Source organism: Argentina anserina, chromosome 4, assembly GCF_933775445.1.
Source record: "Argentina anserina chromosome 4, drPotAnse1.1, whole genome shotgun sequence".
Taxonomy (NCBI): domain Eukaryota; kingdom Viridiplantae; phylum Streptophyta; class Magnoliopsida; order Rosales; family Rosaceae; genus Argentina; species Argentina anserina.
Genome location: NC_065875.1, coordinates 15,906,054 through 15,922,018, shown reverse-complemented (window position 1 = coordinate 15,922,018; position 15,965 = coordinate 15,906,054). Strand labels below are relative to the sequence as shown.

The window sequence follows — 15,965 nt, the reverse complement described above, 5'->3', positions numbered from 1 at the left end:
AAATTGGTACCATGAGTTTCTACGGACTTCACTTCAAATGTGAGGATGGGATTGGATTGATTAGAAGTGTGAGGATGGGATTGCGCAAAGTAACCAGCCCAAACAAAGTAGCAGCCATGCTTCTGAGGAGGTCACACTAATCTATCTGAATGAGGTTGGGGGTAACATAGTGGTATGGCATGTGAGCAATTAACTCAGGGTTAAGAGTTAAGAGAGATGATAGTTCCTAAGACCTCATGTTTGGGTAGTTCCAACTGAGCTAAACTGAGGACGGCCACAAAAGTAGCTGAGAACCAGCTATGCTAGTAAAGAACTAGTTGTCCTACCAAAGTTGGCACCCTTTGTCATTTCCGAGCAAACCACCGTTGCAAGGATCAGGCACCTAAGCTTTCTGATCAAAATGCACTAGTGAGCACAAGGCTGCCAATGCACCTCCCCAACAAAATAAATTTAGCAAGTGCTGAGTTCATTTTTGCACTCAGCAAACATAAAATAAGGCACTTGAGATGAATAGAACAATTGATGCGCTAGTTACTTTGGCAAATTACCGAGACCACAAAGAAACAATGAATCCAGCAAACTTAAGCTCAAATAAGTATCAACTTAGAAGTCAACAGCAAAAAAATGCCTACTAGTTGCCATCATCATCATAAACGAATACACAACACCATCATCGATTGGTTCACTTTGATACTCTAAAACATAAAGTCAGATACTAGAAAAATTGGCATAAGTTCATAATGTTGCTTCTACTGTTGTTTCACATCAGCTTTCTTCTTCTGCCAGAGTCGGTCAAGACCACTGTCAGCATCTCCCTGAAAACAGATAGCATGACATCAGAAACAGACCATGAACATCAATTCTTAAGATGAAAAATGAGAACATATAGCATTTTACAGCATGACGCACCCAAACTAATATACCAAAAGACATGTTATTACTACAGCGTAGCCTGATAGACAAACAATTTCCTATCTTTACTCATACTCAAACCTAATTACCTCATGTTGCTTTATTGTTAAGTTCCAACTTCCCATTGCTAATCTACTACAACTTGGATGTTAGAGGGTAGTGAGTAAGATTTCTATCAATATTTCCACATGTATTAGCTTTGTATTGATGCACCAAACTCAGATGTAACATGTAAGAGGGTACCAAGGTACATATCACAATCAATCAAAAATAAACAATGATACGCATAATGAGTGAGCAAAGTCCAACCTGGGCACGGACGTAACCACAGAGAGCAAAAGTGGAGAACTGGCCGGTGTAGATGCCATTCTCATCAAGATGCCCGATGTTGATCTGAACAGATGCGTGATCCTTCGAGGTGATCAGCCTGTTAGTGGCCGAGCTGCATCCACATACATACCGCACAAGTTCAGCTACAATCCTCCGTCAAAACAAGACAACAGGTGACGCAAAAAAGAAACTAGATTAAGTTAAGAATGTATACCACTTCCTGGGAATGTAGAGCTCAGTGATTTGTCCCTCCTCGTTCTGCATCTTGATCAAGTGAGCTGATTACTTGCGCAAAGACAGACAAATCCTGGTCCAACAGAGACACAAACAGAACCTTAGCTTCTCCTCATACAATTGACTTCCACAAACAAACTAACCACCAATCCAGCATAAACAAATCACCAAATTATAACTAATAGTATATCCTATCAACACCACCACCACATCGTTTGAAGCAAACAAAGCTGTCACAGTAATCAATTTCTCTCTTTTTCAAAACCAAAATCTAGAGCAGTGTACCAAAACTGCTCATATCCCAAGGACAATCAACACAGCTTCACAAAATCATCGAGGATGCACTAAACGATTAAGATAATTCAGGACAACGAAATCAAATCAAGTAGATACGAGTACCAGCAGAAGAGAAAGAGAGGAGAAGGATACCTGGAGGCGGCGGCGGCGAGGGTGAGAACTGAGAAGTCGAAATGAGGGGATTGTAGGTAGGTTTATAAAAGAGTGGATTGGGCATAGGGTTTTGATATTCTTTCAACAACTAAAGCCCACTTGGAATGGGCTACAGCTCTACTAGACTACAAACTTCATTTTTTTCACATTTTATTTTATTTACTTATATTTGTTTATACTAAATTACTAAAGAGAAGAGAGATACAAAGAAATTTAATAAATATCAAAAGAAATTTCGCTCACAACAATTTACTATTTTATTGAATTATTACTAAAAAATCAAAAGAAAAAACAACACATTGGTTTAAATAATTAACAATTTCTTGAACAAATCGTACACTAGAACCTATTTTGGAGAAAAAGGAGTACATATTATTGAAAAACTTAAATATGTACATCACATCATCATGAGATAGTACACCAGAGACCCAGAGTAATCCCTCCTATACCCAAATTTGAAATGCAAGAAACAACAACGTTTTCCTAGCTAACAAGTGAGCTACCTAACTTGGCTAATTACATGTCCTAGAGCAATTTTGTACAAATAATTGAATAAAAAAGGTGATACAAAGTCTCCGGAACATAAACATACAATCAGTTCCGCCACCGGTGAAAACACTTTCCGGTGAAAGTTATATCCCCCATTTACTCCATTGGAGATCAGACTGTGTTGAGGCATTGAGTTTCTATCTTAGGCTTTTGGCTTCGTACGTCTGTGATCTCAAAGCCTTGGGACGCCTTGGGGTTACTAGGTGGTTGATATGATGTTGTTGGCCTAAACTCGATGTACAAAGATAATTAAGAGGCCTTGCTATCTCATCGTAGAGTACAAACACGTTTGGTGCAAAGAATCCCTAATTCCCTACTCCTTTATTCAAACCAAAAAAATGTCAGTCAAACCATGTTTTGACTTTTGATACCAATTTATCCTTATTGCTGAATATTACTGCGATGTTAAATAATCCAAAAACATTCACCGTGGTGAGTTTTACCTTCTTAAAACGGTAAATCCTTTGCGCCGGGGTAAATCCAAGCGACGCCAATCATAAAACCCCCCTTCAAATCAGTTTCAAAATCACTTCTAAACCAAAAAAAAAAAAAAAAAACGGTCTCCGTTTTCTGATCTGAATCGGAGCCGGAACTCCCAGACGACGATCGGAAATGTCGAGGAACATAGCAGAAGAGCTTAGTGAAGACGAAAAGAAGGCCTTACGAGGCAGCAAGTTCGCACCTCTCCCATCTCTACCTCCTCCTCGATCCCAACCCAGGTAAAGCTCAATTCCAATCCCAATTCCTAATCTTTCTAGGGTTTTTGTTGCTTAATCAATGATTTACATGCGTCTCTGCGTATCTATAGGCTGGCTCATCCAGGGGGTCCGTTGACGACGAACAAGGCGGCGGCTTTGGCCAAGTTTCTGGAGCGAAAGCTGCAGGATCCGAATGGATTGGACTCCATCAATCCACAGCTAGTTGAGAAAGCTGTTCAGAATGCGAAACGCACCGTTTTTGCAAGTAAAGTTCTGAGCTTGACTGTTTTGGTTTATTAAAGATATGAGCTTTGGTGATTTTGATTGATAATCTGTTAAAAAGATTGGATTTTTGGGGATATAATCAGGTGCGGCTTCTAATTCTCAGGGGAGAATACGACATGTCAGCTCTTTTGGTGAATCTGTGGATGAGGTGATGGAAGTTTTCGGGTTTTCGTGTGTTTCGAGTTTGGGTTTTTTGAGTGGTTTTTGATGTTTTCAATGCAAATGTGCAGGACCCTCTTGAGCAAGAAGAGGGAAATGTGGGGAACTGTGAGACCAAGAAGAAGAAAAAGAATAGGAAGAAGAAGAAGAACAAGCAAAAGGTTGCTAGTGAGAAATGTGCCGTTGATGGGTATTTATTATTTACTTTGGATTGGTTGGGTTTTACTTGTGGTCTCTTGCTAAAATGGTGATGACTTGTGGTGTGGTGCAGGTAATGGAGGGGGGGGGGGGTGCTGTGGTCGTGAAGCCGAAAAATAAGAAGTTAAAATTGTGATTGGAAGAGATTGTGATATACATTCGGTGCATGGAACGGGATAGTGGCTTCAGAAAGGTAGTTGTGGAAGAAGTTTGGAGTTGATGGCTTGTATACCACATCGTTATTGCCAGTACAAGGTACACGAATTCCATAGGATTGTTGTACACTTTAGACATTAGAATCAAGGGCAGCAGAGAATACAATCTCCATTGAGACATGAATTTCTTTTGTTTCTCATTTAGATGGGTGAGGTGTGTTCCTCATTGTTATAGGTCAGTTAATTTAATTGATCCCTGAGCAATTGATAAATTTTTTGCAAGCGTTAATTCTTAATTGCAATTTTCCTGTATGCCTCACCACAGTTGCGTTCATTTTCGATTTGAGATATCTAATATTTATAGTATCTTTTGGGGTTTAAAAGAGAGGGGACGGAGATGAAGATAGTCTTATCTTGGATTGAAAGTCTGGGAAACCATGTAAATGCTTTGATTTGCGACTGTTAATTGATAACTCCATAACATTGTGTCAGATTTTAGCATCCACAATAATTATTAAATTTCGCTTTGTAGGTGGGTTGAGTAGTATGTGAAAGGGTATGGAACAGGATTTACACCATGTTTTAATTAGAAATGATATAAGTACCGACTATTGCGGTCTTAACGCATTTTATCTACATCGTTAAAAGAAGTTTGAAAGTCGAAATTAATCAAATGTACCAACCCATATGAGAGAGTAGAAAGTACATACAATTGGAATCCTCATAATTATAAATCACTTTAAAACTAGAAGCGTTTCAGCTCTCTGCTTAAACATTTAGGAAGGCGTCAGGTGTGGAAATTCATAATGTTATCACGAGCATGAGAGGATGGTGATGAACTGTTGAAATGCAGTTTAAGATTTCTTGCTTAAGACATCTTAGCCATATTAGTAGCATCACTTGTATGATCGGTAAGTTGCTATAAAAGGTGGCTTTATGTTGCTGAACCCATCGGAACTCGGTATATTAGTTGCATCAGTTGATGACTTATATGATAGGTAAGTTGCAGTAGAAGGTAGGTCTTTGTTTCAGCTCCTATTCCACTGCAGGTTTCTTTTCTTTTCTCTTTTTTTTTTTGTTGGGAAAAATTTCCACCGCAGTTTTTATGTGCAGAATATATTATGGATTTAATGGAACCAGTATCTCTTAACATATGTATTCACTACGTAGATCTTCAAGCTTAATGCAGAATCTTGCTACTAAGGTGATAACTGGATAGTACCTTGGTCTTTCAATCAAAATAATGTGTACATTGTTGCAGTAGGGACCTTTTATGTGAATGAGAAAATTGCCCTGTCAATACACTCTAGGCTATAGTCAGTTCAAAAGACTACATCTTTTTTCAGATGTCCCGATTTCTTTACAATTAGTGTCGCAAGTTTAAATGTAGTCAAGTTTAGGGGGTTAGGTGGAAGAGTAGGACTCTAAAGCATCATAGGACGCCAGATTTGTGCAATGTAGACTGTCAAGCTTTCTGTGCTCTTGTGCAATGAATAAAAGTTTCTAGGGTGGTGCCATGGTAAAATTCTAAAGGATGTTAAGTTGTGAACATTGTGTATTTGCTCAAGTACAGTAGTCAAGTCACTCGAGTGCAAGGAAGGGCTTAACTGAAGTAGATATATTGCTTAAGCAAGTACCTTCGAATTATTTTCGCGTTAGAGAAATCAGAACTGTTTTAGGCGTTTAGCACATACATTTGTTTTTTTTAAAGAACAAAATGAAACAAGCAACTATAAGGAGTTTATAAGGCATTACAAATTATGAGTCCAAATGAAGCCCTTGTGGGCAAACCTTCGAATCAAATCTTTGGCTGATGAAGAAGGGTGCGCGCTGAATCAAAAAGAGCATCCGCTATTCCGCTAGGAACTTGGTTTTCCGGTAGACATGTGACCTAGTTTGTTTTATGTTTAACCGAAGTTTAGGGAACCTTTTCCAAACAACAGCGAAGTTTAGGGAACCCTTAAGTGTGGACTCAAATTCTCCAAATATATATTCAATGTTTCTCAGCAGCACCAATAAGGCAATAAGCATATGAGTACTGAGTACCATATACTTCTAAATTTCTAATTCAAATCGAGTGATCTAATTCAAGAAACAGTCTATTACTTCTAAGCAGAATGATAATTTATTGATAAAAACAACAACAACAACAACAACAAAAACAAAAGTGATAATTTAAATCTGAGCAAGTTCAGGGGTGTAAAACGCTATCAGCCTTGTGCAACATGCAATTCTAACTCATCTATTTTCTTTTTTTTTTCAGTTTTACACTTTTCCCTGATACAGAATTAAGTTACTGATTTTTTCAGATTTTCCGGAGGTGATAAGCCCTTCATCGTCTGATGTACATCAACCCTTTCAACTCAATTTCATCTGAGCAAAAGTGTCTGCCATGTCTATTGCCTCATTTAAATGAGATGCATCTGTTCCCTGGCGGCCTGGCCAGTAGCAATAAGGCCACCTTTTCCTTGACCACACCTTCCTTTCAGGGGAGCCAAAGCTGCAATCAACCACTCTGACACCTCCAATTGCCTGCCTTTCTCTTCTGGCACTCCAGCACACGCCGCGACCTTATTCGTAGTTTCAACACTGCTAAAAACCATCACAGGCATTCCCTTCTCTTCGAAGACTTTACAAACTGCTTCACGGACTGCAACCACATCTAAACTATCATCGACTTGGCAGTGGCAAACGGGCCGGACCGGTCCATTTTATGCGGGTCAAACCCGTGCTTGTGTCGTGTTCGGACCGGCCCATTTATTTATAGTGTCGGGTTCGGGCCGACCCATTTGCTTAAACATCAAGCCCGGCTCATGCCTATGTCGGGCCGGGCAAAAAAGCAGGTCATTAGCATTATAAAATACAATTACAATAAAAAAATATTATGTAAGTATAATATTTGTTTTATATAACTATTTAGAATAGTAAAATAAATAAAATATTACAACATATTATATAATTTTATTTTTAAAACGTTATGTATGTCAAAACAATGACTTTTTTACTATGATAATATTTGTGAAATATTGTAATTAAAATAATAAAATAATCAAGACATTTTAATATAAAAGTTCTAATATTCAAGTTTAATAATGATAATTATTTAAGTATTTATATAAGTAATATAAAATTATGTGTTTATTTGGCTAAAGACCAACCTTAACCAAAAATATTCATCCTCTCTATGCCCATGAATTAATCGTGCCCGGGCCGGGTCTATTTGGCTAAAATATCTCGGTCCAGCCTATTACAATAACGGGCTCGTGCCGGGCCGATTTTTAACAGGCCAGGCCCGGGCTTTTTGGCCCATTTGCCACCTCTAGCATACACAGAAAGCCTTCCCATCAGATGCACCAACTTCCGCCATCTCCCTTGCTACCTTGACAGCTTTAAGTAAATTCTGCTATGCAATCTTCTTCTGTGCCTTTCTTACTTTGTTCTCAAGTTGAACAATCTTGTCCCTGATATCACCTTTCTTAACCACTGGAATTTTTTCCGTGTCTAGGCGAGATTTAAATCCTTTGATCTTCTCCTTGAGCGAGCTCTCTTCAGCCGATTTAGGGCGTGTCTGGTACAGCTGTGCTTTGTGGAGAAGCTGGCTTTTACTTTTTTCTGTGAAGAAGCAGCAAGGCCAGGGTTAACTGAAGTTAGTGGCATTTTTTGTAATTTTATTATGGTATTGTTCGTAATTTCGTGATATTATGAAGGATACCCAATGGAATAAAACGAAAGGTTCATTAAAGAGTTCGCCGTGTTTTTTGAGAAGCAGCGAAAAGCCTGCCTTCAGAGGCTTTTGCTTTTGGTCCGAAAAAAGGGGCGCTTCGAAGCAAAGCAGATTATTTTTTCCTTAACCAAACACTTTACACTGCTTTGCCACAAAGCAAAGCTGCTTGGAAGCCAAAACAAACACACCCTTAATTGCTTCAAATGCATCATTAGATGTGAAAGCAGTTATCCTTCGGATTCCCTTAGCAACTCCCTCTTCAGATATTAGGGCAAAGGCCCCTGCTTCACGTGTGTTTGTTATATGAGTCCCTCCACAATATTCTATCGACATGGAATGGTCATCATTGCTAGGGTTAGCAAGAACCTCCTCAACTTCTCGACCAACAACAACTCGCACAGGGTCAGGATAGAGCTCTCCAAATACAGCCCTTCTTCTCTTGATGCTCTCAGCATCAACCAAGACTACCTCCTTAACAGACACATTGAACTCGGCTTTTATTTGCTCATTCACGATTGAGTCAATGCTTCTCAATTGTTCACGGTCCACCGGCTTATCATGAAAAAAATCAAATCTCAATTTGTCATCCTTGACAATGGAACCCTTCTGGTGAACATGAGGGCCTATAACTTCCCTCAGAGCAAAATTTAGCATATGTGTGCAGGCATGGTTAGGCGCAATGAGTTTACGCCTTTCATAGTCAACCTTACAAACCACTTTCTCTCCCACAGAGAGTTTGCCATGCTCACCAGAGAAGAAGCCAATGTGGACAACAACACCTCCAAAACTTTGAACATTGCAGACTTGAAATGAGCCAAAGCCTAGTCCTTGTAGTGATCCAGTATCATAAGTCTGTCCACCTTGCTCAGCATAGAAACTTGTAGACTCAAATATTACACCAACTACACTGCCAGCAGCAACACTATCTATGAACTCCGAACCAGTGTAGATTGCTTTTATCACGCTTTCGTGGTCTTGAAATCAAATATATTTGAAACTGTCATCTGTTGCAGCAATCCCACTCTTGTGCAATATAATGAAGCAGTAGCATCAGCATTCATAACAATGTTACCACCTTCTTGCTTATCTCGTGCCTCATCCATAGCAACATTGAAACCCTCGACACTTGTAATCCATTTTCCTCTGCCATCAACTGAGTCAAATCTAATGAGAACCCGAAGGTGTCCCACAAGAAGTAAGCTTCCTGCCCACTAAATTTTTTCAAGAGAACATGTTGAACAGCCTTCTTGAAGTTATCTATTCCTTAAGTAGAGTCTTGCCATATGCTTCTTCCTCCTCTTTGATTATGTTCCTAATACGTCCTTCATGTTGTTTTAGTTCCGGAAACACATCACCCATGAGTGATGCCACCACTGGTACAAGCCCACTGAAAAACCCTTCTTGTGCTTTCAGGACTTCTCTTCCATATCGGACAGCTCGACGAAGGATACGTCTCAGAACTATTCACGACCGTCATTGCCTGGACGAGACTCATCAGCAATGGCGAATGAAAGAGTTCTTATATGATCTGCAATCCGCCTCTGATTATAATTGCTTGTAATTTCTCTAATTGACACTTATAAAGATCTAGATTGATATTGTAGTTATTGTAATTGTTGTTACCAGCTGGTCGTTTTTGATCAACTCTATTTTAGATCTAGATACTCTACATTAAACTCTCAATTAATTCCATATTGAACCAAGAAATACGTTACGTAGGCAAAAAAATTGGAAATTTCAACAGATACCAGTATATCTTCAGGAATAAACTTGAAGGTGAAGTTATATGAACATCGTTGACCCAATATGTACAGATCGATCGACCAAATGCACAGAGTTTCGTATGGTGCGTGCGAGTTTCACAATGAAATTGTTACAAGTTTTGAATTTAAATCTCGCGCGAAATCGATTCAATTCCATTCCCTGCCTCATATCGATAGTGATTATGATACTATAAATCAGAAGAGAAACAAGGCGAAAATGATCGATTATTTCATATTTTCAAAGGTGGAAGATTATTGACCAAAAAAAAGGTGGAAGATGAGTTTTGATTGACTCGACCGACCTTTACGTGTCTAACTCAAGGACTGAAAAATCAAAAATATCGTCGAAATATCGGCGATATTTTCGTTTTTATCACATGAGGATATATCTTCTCCTTATCAATTTGATTTCGAACGAAATTATGGAAATTTCCTGAAATATCGCGATATTTTCGATTCAATATATCACGATATTATGGGAAATTTGACCATTAACCATACGGAGAGGACGCCAAGTGGCACCGTCCCCTCCCCCACATCTAAATTTCCACCAAAATCAAACTTGTAAGTGGGGGGATTCGAACCCTGCTCTACAGGAGTAAGGCTAAAAGTCTTAGCCAACCCACCTAAGCATGCACATTGTTATATATCTGATCTTTATAGTATATATAGACTTCTACATCTATGGAAAATATAATGTTCATAGCCCACGTGTCGCCATCAAAAATTAAAACTCAAATATGCTTTTGAGGGGAATCAAACCCTGCTCATTTCTTTGCAAGCAAATATGTGTAGCCAACTCTACCAAGCAAAGTTATTGTTTTATATGGCTATTTGTAATATATATTTCATTCTATGTTTCAAATAAAATTCAAATAAAACCCTTGAGGGGAATCGAACCATGTTCACCTCATTAGAAAATGAATCATTTAGCCAACTCTACTGAGTCAATTTGTGTTATATTTTGACGTTTTATAATATATATTGTATGTGTAATATATATTTTATCTACTCAAGGAGATGATGAAGACGGTGAAAATTTTGTACCTCATAGATCCTCTATGTGGTTCTAAATCACTCATGTAATTTCATGTTTAATGTATCGTATGTATATAAGGCATGATGACATAACCTCCCTTTGGGTTCCTAGCCATTAAAAAAATTGAAGTAAATTTTTAATAATTCGCGATGATTGTTTCACCTTAAATTACTATAACTCACTATAGACTAATAGTTATATAATAATTTCTCATAAAATATAGTAGATAATTGATCAAATAAACATCTCTCAAAATTTCATTCAAAATTTCCATGTTTTTATTTAAATTTCCATCAATTTACTCAATTATTTTTTAAAATAAATATTTCTCCGAAATTTCTGTCGAAATTTCCAATTTTTGAACCCTCGATATTTCCGTTCACGTCGATATTTTAGTCCTTGGTCTAACCAATTGCTATGCATTTTGCATGGGAATTTCATTAGCGCGTGGAACTGAGTTTGGCAATTTCCCCGCCAATTTCAAGCATTTTGAAAAGTTTTGTGTACAATCCCATTCATGTTTTTCATTCACGTAAACATCAGATGAAGATTCAATCCTATCCACCTAGGCGGAATTGATCACGTCAATCATTTGATAGAACTTGCAGCATGCATCGGCGCACTCTAAAACTTTGTTATTTATCCATATGACAAGAAAACGTCATTTACTTGCCCATTTGGCCTTCAGAATCTTTGGAGTCCATTCAACATGGAGACCTATGATGCGGTCAAGTTGCATGAGAAGATAAAAAAAAATTATTATATATACCCGGTACATAATGTACCGGCGTACCATTTTAATTGTATTAATTTACTTTTTACTATTGGTTATTCATATTTAAATAATATTTTTTCCTTTCAACACATACATGTTTACTGATAAATTTTTCAATCCTCCCGGAGCACCACATGTGTCACGACCCCGAATTTCGAATGATAAAAAGTCAAACTCGAAGCCATGAAAACTCTAAAACAATCTCAAAGTATATTGAAATCATCTTATCATAATAGTATATCGAAACTGAGTCCACATCATGACTCAGTTGACTAGAATAATACACAACCAATGGAAATGTAAAATTCACTCAATCCTCACCGCAAACAGCAGAATGAAATCTTCGACAATCTTCAGCGAAAGCCCTCTAATTCTGCTAATCCACACATGCATAACTATCCCCATACACCATCAAATAGGTGCACCGGAATTGTAAATACAAACCCGGTAAGTTTTGCAGCTCGTATGAGTAAAACAACAAAATAACATGCATAGTAATACGAGAGTAAATACTGAAACAATCAATTATAAATGCACTCATGAGTCACAGGACGGCCCATCTGATTGTCCAATAATATCTGCAAATATAAGTGCTCATGAGAAATCAGACAACCCATATGTTTACCCAATTACATTTATAATACGGATACTCATGAGACTCAGGTACTCATCTGTTACCCCTCATGTAGTACATCGCCGGGCATTGGGCAACCCATCTGTCACCCAATAATCTCAAAAATATGGGTACTCATAAGTTGGAACCCATCTGTTACCCCTCATGCAATACACCGGCAGACAGACTAGAGCTCAAACTGTATCGTAACTGTCGCCCGGCCAAGGCTAGGTTTCGACATGTCAACACGTCCGAAGATTGGTCCGAAGACAAAAAAACACGTCCGAAGACAGAAAAACACGTCTGAAGACAAAAAAACACGTCCGAAGACATAAAACGTTTTAACAAAACTCAATGTTAAAACCACGTACAATAACAATCCATTTATGTTATTGTACTACAACAAGCGACTTTTGCTCAAATAAAATAAATATAGTTGCCACAATATAATTCATTTGGAAATAAGAACGTAACAGTATATAATATAGCAACTCATATATATGTATCATATTTACCATTATATACACATACACAACCCACTATATTATATACATGTCATAGTTCGATCTTTTTAAGAAAACGTAAATATGAGTCACCACCAAGGGTAGACTCGTCATAGTGAGATTTACTCACATTCACCATCGTCCATAATTACAAAAACCTTTTCAAAATCATTTATTAAAATAGCGTTTCACTTACCCATGAACCGTAAACGATCAAGTTCATGTAATTTAAACCAAAACATATTTTTAAAATAATTTTTATAAACTAGTGATGCAACGACTATGGTGACAACTCAAACTAAATTCATAATTATAATACTACTTCGATCATGATGATCATTGTGAGGTTTACCCGTTTACTCACCTTATTTCATGCATGCAACTTCCACGCCACTGAAAGTAGTTTCCTCACTCATTTCGTCGGTCACCTAATAGCATGATAAAATGCTTAGAAAATGATACGTAAAATATCATGTGACGATTTTAGTACAGCTAAATGTTGTTCATAAAATACTGTTCACAAAACATTGTTCATGTTTTAGTGTTTTACTAAACACTATTCTAATTTACTGTTTTACTAAACAATGTTCACATTTATTGTTCACATAGTACTATCAACCGTAACTGTTCATGAACACTTTTCGCTTTACTATTCATGTGGCGCCACTGTTCACCGACCGCCACCAATGACCACCAAATTTCACCACCACAATCTAAATGACATTCATAACAACTTCCTAGTTCACCACAAAGTCTAATTCTAAGCCTAAACACTTCAATTTAACAAGAATCGAAAAGCCCCAATTTAAAAACCTAGGATTTCTTTTCTTCGATTCTCCTAGCACACAACGATTGGGGTTAAATCTTGTGGAGGGTTTGTAATATGAAAGGAGACCTTCAAAATGGGACAAGAATCATACCGATTGGTTGCCAGATGAGGGAGATCCGACGAGTTGAAATTCGGCGAAATATGCTTTTTCGGGAGAACTTCCGGGCTTCACCGCTCCTAAATGGCGGCGAGATGGCGGGTGGCGCTGCCACCAATCAACAGGGGACGCAGAAACCTTTCAAACGTGACCGGTGCGCCGCTCTATGGTGGCCGGACGGCGGAGATCCGGCGGCCCAAAGTCGGCTGCTCGAAGAGAGAATTTCTGGATTTTTTCGGGGGTGAACAGTACCCATGAACAATACCGATCCGAATTTCTGATTTTTCTCCCCATTTTTTCTCTTTAATTGCCTCTATTTATACTATTTTCTAAAAATGTCCAAATACCTTTTGATTCGTAACTTCTTCATACGAACTCCGATTTAGGCGTGTCACATGTCCACGAATTCGTATCAACGAGTTCTACGACTTTCATGTAAGAAGTTTTCTAAGAAACCCAATGAGTCCAAAGTCAACTCTTAGACTCGTCAAATTGAACGTTTCCGAACAATTAATATTTCGAACCCTTTCGTTTTCATCATTGGCTAATAAAATTGGATAATGACCAACTTAATAATATCCAGGAACTCATTGGAAATTAGATATGAATTTTCGGGGTATTACATTCTACCCCCTTAAAGAAATTCCGTCCCGAAATTTAAGCGCATTACCCAATCATTAATTCTCAACTTCTCAAAACTTCAATTCACCTTCCCCAATAATTTTCCTCTCTATGATGCCTCCACGAGGCGATTACAGTTCACTTTTCTTCTATCATGGTGTTATATAACTTCACTGTGTCTGCAATGGAATCTAACAAAGAGCATGATAACATCCATCCATGAGAACCACGACTCGAACATCCCTGATCAAATGCAAATCAAGATGTTTTACAGAACAAGACCTTTAAGGGATGAAACGAACTTCACTATTCAACCAAATTCCAATAGGTCATAACTGCATTTACTCATATAACACACATTGAGTTCAAAGATGTACAACCTTAGTATAGGCACATAGCATACCATATGTATTTGAACCTGTTAGATGATGAAGTTGATATACTAAATTTCCAACCTTTCTCCCGCAGAGTCCAGCGCACCCTCGATGTCAACCTTGCTTCATGCCCACTCTCACCACCCCACTATAGGTGAGCCCTTCAACTGAATGGTCACAAGGCGTCACTCTAATAGTCTTCTTTTAAGGGCAAAAAAAAGTTCAAATGAACATATTGCATGATAAGGCATTTAGGAGACAAGCTAGACATCATTGTCTTGAATGTCACAAACTTTCGAAAAAGTTCAACGAACCTTACAGGTGACTTATCTTCTTTGACAGATCTCATTATGCTATTGAATATTGAGGTTTCGAGATTAAGTGGTCTCCCACATCAACACTACATAATCTCTATTTACACTGTGTCGCTTTCAAGTCTTAGAAACCGACATTTCCAAGTCTCTCTTACCATTATAGTATTCAACTACTCCATACCTCCAACTTCTTCCAAACAGACCATTTGTCACATGTTCTAACATTAATAGCCACATGTGAGCCACCCAAGTTAGCATGCTTGTAATGGAACCCGACCATCGATAGATGATCCTCCCGAAATCTAATGATGTTCTCAGCATAGAGACGTCAACATACCCATTTGTCTAATTCACCAATCCCTTGCGATTAACATGCTATACTCACGTCATGAGTTAGCCCCTACCACTAAGTATGGTAAAAAGCTCTCGACATCTAACATGAGTCAAATCAATGATTAACACATGCCTACTACTTACATCACACACGGTGATTTTTAAATAAACGTGCTTTATCAAGACAATAACTTCATGACTTCACCACAATGCATCGCTAAAATCACGAACCTACCATTCTTTTTAATCAACAAAACCATCTCATTTCATGATCCTCTCGTTATAAAGTCACAAAAATTGTCGTGCATGATGCCCAAACAAACACCTTTTTCGTAAAAACAACACGACAAGGATCTTAACTCAATAAGTCCACGACCACAAAAGAACAGCACCTTGGACTAAGAATTACTCTCGAACAGTTCACCAGATAATTGGCTAACACACACACAAGGCAGTAGAGAACCTCTACCGCCTCCACAACAGAGATGCTTCACGCACCCTACCACCCTCACCAATTCTTACAGTTGGAAATCAATTACAACTGCATGCTTCTATGAGTGGTATGCCATAATTTGTAGGACAAACAAAGAATATATTTATCTCCCGATAGCGGAACATGAAAATTAGGTTGACTTTCCAGCACAATTCCTAACACGACCACAACTGAGACATACGCTACTCCCCTGCTTCATGCATGCCTCAAAGGCATGACACATGGCCCCCACACAAACACCCCAGTGGCACCATCTAACGTATTGGTTTCCCCACAGTTGTAGTACTAATAAGTTAAGTAACCACTTCAACAAAAATATGATGTTGTGTCCACCATCTCTTCCAGACTCACCTAGAATTATCAATGCACTACCACTCTAAGCAATTGTTTCTTTACTTTCATGAAAAACCCCTAATGGCCACCTAATTATGCTCATGTTCAATTGTCAAAGCATTTGGCCAAAACAACTGCTCTGCAAGCAGCAATTAAAAGATCACTCCCTTATCGTAAAATTTAG

At 38.2% G+C, this 15,965-nt stretch overlaps 2 protein-coding genes and 1 pseudogene across 4 annotated transcripts; 1 reads left to right on the top strand and 2 right to left on the bottom strand.

The window, feature by feature from the left end:
• Positions 1-562: 562 nt before the first annotated feature.
• LOC126791014 (40S ribosomal protein S21-2) lies at positions 563-1,974 on the bottom strand. Its single transcript, XM_050517403.1, has 4 exons — positions 1,906-1,974; positions 1,457-1,549; positions 1,222-1,354; positions 563-815 (listed from the first exon to the last, which is right to left on the bottom strand). Exons 2-4 carry the CDS (start codon positions 1,504-1,506, stop codon positions 750-752), a joined length of 249 nt encoding a protein of 82 aa, XP_050373360.1. The 5' UTR covers positions 1,507-1,549; positions 1,906-1,974; the 3' UTR covers positions 563-749.
• Positions 1,975-3,024: 1,050 nt separating this feature from the next.
• Positions 3,025-4,320, top strand: LOC126791587 (uncharacterized). Of its 3 annotated transcripts, none has more exons than XM_050518063.1 (5): positions 3,025-3,194; positions 3,284-3,438; positions 3,542-3,606; positions 3,689-3,778; positions 3,889-4,320. In XM_050518063.1, the coding sequence occupies exons 1-5, from the start codon at positions 3,088-3,090 to the stop codon at positions 3,949-3,951; spliced, it is 480 nt and encodes a 159-aa protein (XP_050374020.1). In that variant the 5' UTR covers positions 3,025-3,087; the 3' UTR covers positions 3,952-4,320. The 3 variants fall into 3 exon arrangements, with proteins under 3 accessions (XP_050374020.1, XP_050374021.1, XP_050374018.1); XM_050518064.1 differs by having other exon boundaries at positions 3,689-3,807; XM_050518061.1 differs by lacking the exon at positions 3,889-4,320 and having other exon boundaries at positions 3,689-3,882.
• Positions 4,321-6,328: 2,008 nt separating this feature from the next.
• On the bottom strand, positions 6,329-14,902 carry LOC126792255 (alanine--tRNA ligase-like; annotated as a pseudogene).
• Positions 14,903-15,965: the final 1,063 nt, after the last annotated feature.